We start from the raw sequence: 11,903 nt of genomic DNA on the forward strand, positions 1-11,903 counted from the left end.
CACGACGTCAGTTGTTGCTTTCCACGTTGCTTCGTTGTTAGGAGAGGCGAAGATGGCTGACGACAGCTGGCAGTGGTGATCGACATTGGTTGATGGTCACAGGAGCATGGAACGAATGATGGTCAACGACGGCCGATGAGGAGGGGTTGATGGTGTTTGGCGGCTACGAGAGCAGAAGATGTTCGTCGGATCGTCGGTGCAACATCTAGGACTTCAGTTCCATTTTTTCCAGGCTCTTGCCTTCCTCTTACTCAGTATCTCGTCCCCATCTCAAAAGTTGGGTATGACACTATTTATAAAGTCCAAGTTATAAATAAGGAAGGAATCAGAACCAGTATGATTGGACTCCCCCAAAAGATCTCCTTTATTGAACTGTATTTAATGAACATTTGAATGTCTTAATATGTTAGAATTGAGCGATCTTAACCTCGTTGGATTCGTCTTGTCAAGATGTTGATTTGACCATAGACTTGCGAGATTCGGAATTTGTTCGACCTTCCAATCATATCTGAAAAGCTTCTGAAAATGGTTTAATTGTTTGATTTGTGGTTTGGATTGACTCTGGTTGGAGCAATTTTGGTATAATTAGACCACTCGTCTCGTCAAGTCATTTAGATTGATTGTAAGTTTGTTGAAATTGGAGTTATGAATATCTATTAGTATTTCATGTTAAAAAATTATCTCAAGATTGGTGCAATACCTCAAGATTCTTATCGGTTGATGGAAATTTGTTAATGATTTATAAATTATGACTTTTTAAGAAATAATATTCACCAATAAAATTTTTCTTCCATTAATTTAGAAAAAAAATTTCTTTCTTAACTGTGCTGCATACGTGAGTCTGAAGAACACCTGCTACATGTTTTCATGCTCCTGCAAAACTCGCAGCATAATGCTCACATATAGACTGACGAAGCTCTTGAATCCAATTCTCGTTGAACCATAATTAGCAGAAGACTGACGAGTAGTACTAAACTAGCAAGGTACAGGAGCAAATTTGGGTTATATATATATATATATAGATAGTCTTTGAAAAAAAAATAAATAATATTTTCTAAGGGCTGTCATAATTCAGCAAATCAGATTAAAACAAAATTATTTTCATAATAAAAATTTCTACAAAACAGTAAGAAGATACATAATAGCCAAAAGAAATGTGAAGTCATCCAATCATTAAAGATAAAAATATAACTAATAATTATATTTCATCATCTTGAAAGATAGTCCTCCAACACTAAAATAATTATCCTCCTTTCTGACTATATGAACGATCACATGAGGGCTATTTGGCAAACATTGCAACAAAGTGGAGACTACCAGACAATTTATATCGTACAACAGTATTGATCTATAGCTCAGATTGATTTTATGACTGATTATGATTGTCAGTTGGTAGTAAATGCTTTAAGAACAGACAAGTTCTAACACCTGTGGGCGTACTACAATGACTGACATGCATATATGTCAATGTTAAGAAACAAGTCATATAAATTATATAACGATAAAAAAATCAATCAAAACACATGTTCTCATCTTCTTCATTTCATCCTAAATATTAGAGCTACAATTTAAAGTGCGTTATTATGAGAACTCTCAATATTGATCACACAATCTCCTTTACCTCTTGTCTCATGATTGATTGCCTTTAGAATTGGCTTCGTTAAGATTTATATGATGTGAAAGAGACCCAATTTTATGCATCATGCCCGGGCTGGACATCAAGGCCATACATCCCACCATGCTATATTATATTAGAATGTGTTACTTTTAAAATTTCATAAATAAGAAGATAAAATGTTACATTATTATAAGATATTTGTATTTCTAGCGCAATATCAAATGCTCTCTCTTCTTAAATAATTTAGTTTTTGCTGCAACACATTTTAACTTTGTACGTAAAATAATAAAATGCATACTCTTAAATACTAGTGACTAGTACATATTTTAATATGACATAACATAAATCTCATCATACGAACGACTAAAATCATAACAATGAATAGCATAAGCACGCGATCACTAATAATATTAACTATATAAATCTTATAATTTTTTTTATATAATGATATGCAATAATTTTCTAATTAACTATATTTTTAATACATATAAATGGAAATTTTAGTTATTTTCTTACTTGTGTACAACATCTTTGAGTTATTAGCAAATCTATCTCACTCAAATTTATAATCAATAATCTAAGTCAACACACCTAATCTAGCCGTTTTTAGCGTTTTGCATGCCCCGCTTGAGTCAAACCCCAACTTACCAAATCTACAAAATAAGGCATTCATCATGATTTAGCTACTTTTTGAATTATCTATCTATATATTCATATTTATATATAGACATAATATTTGGCAAACAATTGAATGACCAAAGATTTATCATTATAAAATCACAAATAAACTAGGAGTCCCATAACATCATAAGCATGTTCATAAATTCTTTATTTCTTAAAATATATGCTAAAATATTATTACCATTTCACCTTAGTTTCTTAAAATATATGCTAAAATATTATTACCATTTCGCCTTAGTTGCAAATCTAAGGAAGATTAAAATTCATCTTGGTTATATGAGTTTGGGGAGGGTAATAGGTGCTTGTAGGGGTGAAATCAGGTTATGTTCAGAAGACAATTGCCCCCCTAAAACGTAGTATTTTTGGGTATAAATTATATAATTTATTTTTTTCTTTCTTGTGTAGTTTAGGTGATCTAGTAATTTTTCTTGCCTTGATATGTTTCTTTGCCCAATACTTAAAAAAATTAGGCATTTGGTGATTTTGCACATTCTAAAAAATAATGTCGGCTCAGCTCCTTGACATGCTTATGAGATAATTCATTAAGCTAGTGACTAAGTGATTAAAATTACCTACTTAAAAAAATTAGGCATTTGGTGATTTTGCACACTCTAAAAAATAATGTCGGTTCAACTCCTTGATATGCTTATGAGATAATTCATTAAGCTAGTGACTAAATGATTAAAATTACTGCTCCTATAAGTAATTACCATTATGTGCAAATTACACATTGTGGATGCAAAATTATGTTATGCACTCATATAAGTAGCATATTGATTGAAAGTAAAATGAGAACTTTTGAAGATCATTTCTTGAAAATTAAAAAAGTAAAATGAGAACTTTTGAAGATCATTTCTTGAAAATTAAAAAAAAAAAAAATCAAAGAGATTTAATTGCTCTTACATATATCAAATCTTTATTATATTCAAGTTCATAAAATTTTTCTCTTGATAAATTTGTTAAAACACATGATATCAATTATAAATTTATAGAAATTAAAGCCTATGATTTTTGCAATAATTTTCGAAGCTTTTAGATGTAATTATTAAAATGTATATGAAAATTTGACCTTTTAACTTTGCAAGCCATACAACAACAATTTATAATATAGCTTATATATTTCTAAAACCTCTTATATTATTGACTAATTATACACTTATTAAATAAATTGATACTTAAAATGAAATTATTTTTTACTTTTACGTGCATCTAACTATTGAGATCCGGTAAAAAGGGTTAGATTAGCAAATTTAAAAAATAAATTTTGTTGAGAAGGAAATCATAATAATTAATTAGGTGGTGAGGAAATGTAATCGCCTTTCAAATTACAAAAATTATGTCTTCACTAATTATCTTTGTTTAAAGTCACAAAATACCTGTACATAATTAATAAAATCTTACTTTTCTTAACTGTATATTGAGTTGCTAAATAAATAAAAAAATTAATTAAAAATTTTGATATAATTATTTTTTCCGTGAAAAAAAATTTAAAATTCAGTTTAAGATAAAAATAGTATAAATTTTTTCTATATAGCATTAATTTTAATAATAATTTATTAATTCTAAAAATTATACTGTTCAAAATTATACTAGAATATCACACTTTTTTTTTCTTACTGATTTATGATGCAGTATGTTAGACCTACAAATGAATCAAGTAATCGACAAGGGAGAGACCAATGTAATATCTGTGAATTAATACAACCAGGAAGAGACCGGTGTAAAGAAAGTGAGAGAAGATGATGGATGTATTCTCTGCACAGACTATATGTTGTGCCCACCGATTCCCCTCTGGTTGAGCATAGGAGATGACCTTGGAGAAATAGAGGACCATAAAGGGTTAAGTCAGAGTCACGACTCAAGGTCCCATGAAATGCCTTGAAGCTGCTCTTCTAGTCTCTCTCTCTCTTCCTTTATATATATGTACAAGAAAAATATTAAAATAGAATTCGTGTCATTTAAAAGTCAGTTTGTTGTGACATATGAAAGAACTGTGACATGTGTGTTAGGTGACATATAAATGAAGATGCGACATATGTCAATCTTTGATTTTTGTTCTCTTATAGTTACGAGGATCGTCCATGAGATGAGCTTGTTTAATTAATGATTTTGTCAAATGGAAGGGTTTGCATAGTTCAACAAGTTAGTATGTCGAGATAGTCCAGTAGGTCAACTCGACAGTAAGTGCAAGGCAACTGGCATGTCAACAAGTTGGATTGATAGGCTCCCCTAACAAATTACTCCAATGAAAATATTATCTTTTGGATAGTTGGGCCAATCTAGGCCTATGAGGCTTGTTGAGTGCGAACTCTGACAAATGAGGGCTGCTTTTAATACACATAGTTCCCCGATTCTTTTATTCCTTTGACAAATTGATGCAATAACAACGAGAGAATGAAATGAATTTATTTTTTACATCATTGCTTACTGACGTTAGTGGCAAGATGTATTGGCACATGAGCTGTTGGCGTATGTCGGGAGCTAGATCGCTGGATAGCACTAACATACTTGATGTGATATTGAAATATGCTCCAAATTAATTTATGTTTACATTCTGATCCTTAATTGAGCGGATTTGGGTGCACCTCTAATTGAGTTTTGAATCATTTTTAAGGGGTTGCAGTTCTCCTACAAAGAGTTATCTTTTTCCTCTTACTTCTGAGCTTAGACTGTCATTCTTATGGGGTCCTTAACTCTTCTTCAGGAAATAGTCTTTTGAGCCCTTGAGCAGAGATAAAGCTGTTGGATGTATAAGACAATGCGTAGAGGTTGCAAACTCCTTATGCAAGAATTTTTTTTTCTTCCCTTTGCTTCAAGAGATTTGTCAGTCGATATTCCTGAGTGAGAGATATTTCTAGGACTAAGGTGAAGTTTTGGGAGAAGCATTGTTGACACACACCCTTTGTAAGAGAAAAGATATAGCCTTCCGAGAAGAGGAGGTTTGAAATAGGAGTAGATCACTCAAGGAGGGAGAAATAATTGAGGAAAGTAAATCTTTGAGATCTCTTTCCAAAGTTGCTAGTATCTTGGACTCCTCTGAACGAGGTGAGGAAGGTTGCTATAGTTGAAATAGCGACAGTGCCCCAGCCCGAAGCTAGATTGTTAGGAGGCATCTCCATTGATCTAAATGTTCCTAATGAAGAGCAAACTTTTGACATATACGATGGGCTGAAGGAGACATGGGATGGTGCTTTTTAAATCAACACGGGTGATAAGGATAATATAATCCATTTCCAAAGAAGAGATAAAGTTTGAATATTCAATAATCTTATAATAATTTTCTCATGTTACATTCAAATGCAGATATTATAGTTGATCTTTGAGCTGGTCAGGTGACCTCTCTAAGATTTACCCAAAATTAATGATGATTGGGCTGGACAAAAGTCTTTCGAACATTCTTTCATTGACTTGAATTTATGAAGTAACGTGATTGTTAGGAGTTGTCTCCATTGATCTAAATGATCCTAATGAAGATCAAACTTTTGACATATATGATGGGCTGAAGGAGAGGTGGGACGGTGCTTCCTAAACACAACATGGGTGATGAGGATAATATAATTCTTTTCCTAAGAAGAGATAAAGTTTGAAGATTCATCAATATTATAATAATTTTCTCATGTTACATTCAAACACAGATATGTAGTTGATCTTTGAGCCAGTCAGGCAACCTCTCTCAATGTTTTACCCAAAATTAATGATGATTGGGTTGAACTGAAGTCTTTCGAGCAATCTTTCGTTGACTTGACTTTGTGAGGTAACATAATTTTTACTAATAAGACTAGTGAATTCATTTTTTTTGCTTGTCGAGATTCAGTGCGAATAAGGGATTGGGGATTTAGGACAAGAGACTATCAGTAAGACGTTGCCACAGGTGTCAACCGTGACTTACATCTCTCTAGTTATTGAGGGATTATCAATGCCCACTGAATGAAGGCAAGAGCATGCAGATCTGTTTAAGGATTATTTAAATGTTCAAGAAATAGACCACTAAGAATATTGGGGCTATCTGAGGGAATAATTGGAAATTGTAGAAGAAGGCCTTTGGAATTCCAAAACTGTAATTCCAATCTTGCTGCAATAGAAAAATTTTCTAACTTTAAATTTAAGGAATGTATTGATAAGTTGCAAACAATGTTGGAGGCATCCGTTGATATAAGATCCCAGAAGTTGATAGTTGTGCTTGAAGCATTATTAGAAGAAAATTTAAAGACTTTTAGGAAAAGTCGATGAAGTTTGGAAGGGTTAAAGATCATGCTTGCCTTTCTCCAGCCACATCTTGAGCTGAATAGGTCATGTGGTTCATGTATGACAGTAGGTTGGTATTGCAACATCTCCCCCACTTTGGTAAGATTAGTTTGGATGATGTGAGAGAAAAAAATCTTCATTTTTTATATATCTAACAATTTCTGTGTCTTATCTTTCATCTTGTATACTTGTTGTAATGTGACAAATACATGAAGGAAAACTTATCGATTGATCATTTTCTTCGTCGTTCGTTTTGCTTTATCTTTCTATATTTGTTAGTACTTAGTGATGTCACAATGTTGTGAAGCAGACATCAACCATGTAAATATATGTGTCACTCAAGTAATATATGAATTTGAGTGTGTGTATCAATCATTTAGGGAACTTTTTAGTTTCCACAATAAGTGAATATTTAAGTTTACTAGTCCTAACTCTAGTTTGAAGAGTTAATTTCTAGGAGTTTTTAAGTGATTATTTTAAATTTTTATTAAAACAATAGAATCCTTAGTGGAGAGTCAAGTTATAAGAATTCCCCTTTAATTTGGATCATATGAATCCTTGATAATCTTCCAATAAAATTTCAAACTAATGTTAACAACTAGCTACAAATCCTCCTTAGTCTCTTCCAAGGTCATGAGAAGCATTAAAAACTCATATGCAAGTTAAGCTGGTTTAACCATTTAAAGTTAGCTACAGTGCAAACAAATGAATTGAAGTTTTTCATGTTTTTGAAGAATGCGGAGCATCAATCCCATGACTTCGATATGAACTGTTTGAGACCTGCAATTCATTTAGTTAATGTTTTCATCTCCTTGAGATTTTTTTTAGGTGACATGTCTAATATGACATGTATCTTCTCAAACTTAGGTTTATTCTTCTGAGCTTGAGTAGATATCCCAAAAACTCACTTGAGCTCGCTCTGAAATTATAATTTAGATGATTGAGTTTTAAGTTGAACTTTCTCAAATTTGCAAATATTTCCTCCAAGTCTAGCATGTGTTGCTCAAGTGACTTGCATTTTATTAAGAGATCATCAATATTTATTTTAACATTTTTTTATTTGAAAAAACATACATCCATCAGCCCTTGGTAGGTTCATCCAATATTTTTTAGACCAAAATGAATTTTATCATAGCAGTAAACTCCTAACTAGTAAAGAAGGCAAATTTTTCTGCATCAATCAGGTGCATTTTGATTTGATGGTAGCCTGAGAATGCATCCAAAAAACTAATGATTGAATGTCTCACAATAGAGTCAACAGACACATCATCAATTCTCAACAATGGATGAATGTCTATTGAGCACATCAAGTGAGGTTAGGGAACTTGACACACATCTTCCACTTAATATTTACTTTTCACACCTCACCACATTGGCTAGGTATTTAAGATAATTTTTCTCCCAAATGAAGCTGGTATCCAACAACTTCTCGACTTCTTGCCTAATTGGTTGGGCTAACGTGCCCGCCACAACCCTCATTTTTTACTTGATGGATTTTGCTTCTAGCTTCGCATTCAATATGTGACAAGCAACGTCAACGTCTACCCTTGACATTTTGTTGGTAGTATATGCAAACACGATGCAATGCTTCCTTAAGAATGACAACAATTGATCTCGATGTTTAAGGGTAAATCCGAACTGATCTAGAAAGTTCTGTGTAGTTCTTCTTCCAAAGCTAGCACTTGCTCTGTGGCTTTAGTATAATCCAATACATACCATTATTTGTGTTGCGCCGGAGGAGATGTTTGTGCACATTCTCTATAGTTCATAGATAATAGGTTCTGATTTGAAGTAAGTTTCCTTAGCGATGATAAGTCTTCCACCAAGAAATTTTACTGCAACTTGGAAGGTAAGAGTTGTCATTTTGAAGATATTTAACACCAATATTCTAATAATAGCATTGTATGTGTTCAGTGCATCTAAGATAATAAAGTCAACTGATGATGTGTACTGATTCTCTCCTTCTCTCTGGTCAAAGGTAGAGTAATCATCAAATGGGAGCTCTTCAACGGTTTTTGTGCACTTGAAATTTATGTTATGAACATTCGTTTGAACTCTCCAAAGTAAGTAATGACTCCCACAAAGCGTAAAGTTGATTCATTTGATATCATAAAGAATAAACAACATTTCAAAGCATCATTTTCCCTTAAAAAACACACAACTGGCTATAAACAAGCTACAGAGTCAACAATGTCCGAATTTCCTTTGAAAGATTCCAAAGATGGAATCTTAAATTTCTTTGGTGTTATGGCTTCTGTAATATCTTTTGAGAATGTATTCTTCAATGACATTTGCCTTCTGCTCATTTTTCTAGTTCCTTCGTCCAAGGATTAGGAAAATTTCTCATCTAGGACGTAAGTTTCATGTTCATTTCCTTCTTCTCAATCTTCTTCTAGCCGTGGTGCAAGGGCCTTTCTATGTCATGCTCTTGGTAGATCCTTCCTTGGTGTGTTTTGTCTGCGAGCCACCAAACTTAGTGATCCGGTATGTTTTTTAGGATGAGCCTTTGGTCCATATTTAAAAGTTTCTTTTCTTGTTTCTTACATTGCCTTCATCATTTGTATCTTCAATTGATTGATTTATTGCGTTACAAATTCTTTAGTATAATCCATTGTACTCCTTTGTTTCCTTCTTGCTTTGGAAGATATTCTGGGTGAGTTTAAGTATAAATTACACGTTTACTAAATCTTAGGACGTAAGATCCTATAATATTCATGAGTTTATACAACACAGGAGAGACCTATGTAAGGAAGGTGGGAGAAAGTGTGGATGTATTCTCCATGCTTGGACTATACATTCTGCCCTCTGGTTCCCCTTCAAAGGAGCTGAGGAAATGACTTAGCAACAAGAGAGGACTTGAAGGGTTTCGTTGGTGTCATGACACTATGTTCCCCAAAAAGTCTCAGAGCTCATCATCTAGTTTGTCTCTCCCTTTATATATGTACAAGAAAAACATGAAAGTGTAAGTTGTGTCGTATAAGATTTTATTCGCAGTAACTTGATGAAAGGACAATGATATGCATGTCAGACAACTTATAAATGAGGATGACATAAGTCGATCATTTTGTGTCAGTCTTTGACTTTTGTATTCTTATAATTATGAAGATCACTGAGGAGGCGAGCTTGTTTGATTGATGAGTTTGTTAGACGGAAGGGTTCAACCAGTTCGACAAGCTAGTTCGCCAAAATAATTCGGTAGGTCAGCTTGACAGTTAGTGCATGACAATTATCATATTAGCGAGTTGGGTTGGCGGGTTCCCCTAACAAGTCATTTCGACGAAAATCGTGTCTTCCGAGTTTTTAGGTTGATCCAGGCTCATGAGGCATATTACTTGTAAACTTTGAACTATGAAGACTGCTTTTTAGTATACACCCATGAATAAGTTTGTTAAGAAGCTAGATCATGGTTTAATATAAGACCTGATGCAGTACTCAATATAAGTCTTGATATAAAGCTCTATCAAGATAGATACACGATTATTTAAAATTCTGTCTTTTATTTGAGTATTTATCTCTACATTATTATGATGCTTAAGATGGGTACTTTTTATATATTGTAAATAATTGAATTAAACTGTTGAGCTTTAACCAATTCAGTGCTACAGGAAGTAATTTAAAATTACTTTTTAAGAAAATAACAATAAATTTTTGAAAATGTTAAATCATGTTAAATTAAAAATTTATTAATTAAACTCAATAAGATCCATTTATTGAGCTGAGCTTAAATATGCCTTTGATAAATGAGATTGAGCACAGTAACTATTATTAATTGCTATAACACTACCAAAAAAATGTACATTTAAGTACATATCGAATAAACATTCATATAAACAACCTTCCACTAAGTTCGGCTCCCACCCCAAATGAGCGTTATGATCCTTCCGGAAATTTGGGGCACTCTATCATTACTATTTTGTTTTTAAATTTCAGCTGCTCGGCGATCCTCTGAGTATCGACTATCTTCCCTCTCGTCAAAATCGACGGCCGGATCTCCCCTATCGCTCCTCCCTACATAAAGTCTCACAAACCTTTTCTTGCCCTGCACTCCGCTCTCTGCAGAACCTTTGTTCCCTTCACCTCCCTCTACTCTCGACTTTCCTCTTCCTCAACAATGGCCTTCCAGCCACTTATCCCTGTTCAACTATTACTCTTCTCGCTTCTCCCAACCATTTCCTCCTCCCCCTCCTCCTCCTCCCCTGTTTCCTCGCCGGTTATCGGCGTAAACTACGGCCAAGTAGCGAACAACCTCCCATCTCCTGATGAAGTACTCCCCCTCATCCGCTCCGTCGGCGCCGGCCGCCTGAAGCTCTACGACACCGATCCCACCGTCCTCCGCGCATTCGCCGGCACCGACATAGAGTTTATCGTCGGTCTTCCTGACCAACTGGTTCCTAAACTCCGCGACCCCGCGGCTGCCCTCTCATGGGTGAAATCCAACCTCCAAACCCACATTCCCCGCACAAAAATCACCGCCGTCACCATCGGCAACGAAATCCTCTCCAGTAACAACACCCTCCTCATTCAAAGCCTCATTCCCGCGATCCAGTCTGTCCATTCAGCACTCGTCACCCTCAACCTCGATCGCCAGGTCGCCGTCACCACCGCACACTCCCTCACCATCCTCTCCACCTCCTACCCCCCTTCCGCAGGCAGATTCCGACGGGATCTCCTTCCTTACATCTCCCCCCTCATCAATTTCCTCAATAAAACCGGATCCCCTTTTCTGATCAATGCCTACCCATTCTTTGCGTACAAAGCTGATCCCAAGCGGGTTTCGCTTGATTACGTCCTATTCCAACCAAGCGCCGGCGTGGTTGATTCGGGGACAGGGCTAAGGTACAGGAACATGCTGCACGCGCAGGTGGATGCAGTCGTGACCGCAATTGCAGCTGCGGGTGGGGAGAAGACGGTGGAGGTAAGGGTATCGGAGACAGGGTGGCCGTCGGCGGGGGATGAAGATGAGGTGGGGGCGACGCTGGAGAATGCCCGGAGGTATAATGGGAATTTGATGAAGATGGTGGCGGAGGGGAAAGGGACGCCGATGCAGCCCAGATCGCCGCTTCAGGTGTATGTGTTCGCTCTTTTTAATGAGAATATGAAGCCCGGGCCATCGTCCGAGCGTCATTACGGGCTGTTTAAGCCCGATGGCACTCTGGCTTATAACATTGGTGTTACAGTGCCGGGTCTTAATTCGACGACGAGCGGCGATGGCGGTGATGGCGGCAATGGCGGCGGAGATGAGAGCTCGCCGTTGGTCGACTCTGCTTCTCCTGGCATTTACTACACTGTGTACTCTGCCGTGGTAAGCTAAAATCTCCAGATTTTTTTAATATATATATATATATATATATATATAAGA

At 35.5% G+C, this 11,903-nt stretch overlaps 1 protein-coding gene across 1 annotated transcript in view; it reads left to right on the forward strand.

Moving 5' to 3' along the window:
• The first annotated feature begins 10,394 nt into the window (after positions 1 to 10,394).
• The window catches only part of LOC110017935 (glucan endo-1,3-beta-glucosidase 11-like), a 5,891-nt gene continuing 4,382 nt past the window's right edge, over positions 10,395 to 11,903 (forward strand). The window contains exon 1 of the mRNA XM_020715104.1: positions 10,395 to 11,846. Coding sequence (XP_020570763.1) covers positions 10,656 to 11,846 — 1,191 coding nt within the window. The 5' untranslated portion in view covers positions 10,395 to 10,655. The remainder of the gene's footprint in view (positions 11,847 to 11,903) is intronic.

Source organism: Phalaenopsis equestris, unplaced genomic scaffold (genome assembly GCF_001263595.1).
Source record: "Phalaenopsis equestris unplaced genomic scaffold, ASM126359v1 Scaffold000002, whole genome shotgun sequence".
In the NCBI taxonomy this organism is placed as follows: Eukaryota; Viridiplantae; Streptophyta; class Magnoliopsida; order Asparagales; family Orchidaceae; genus Phalaenopsis; species Phalaenopsis equestris.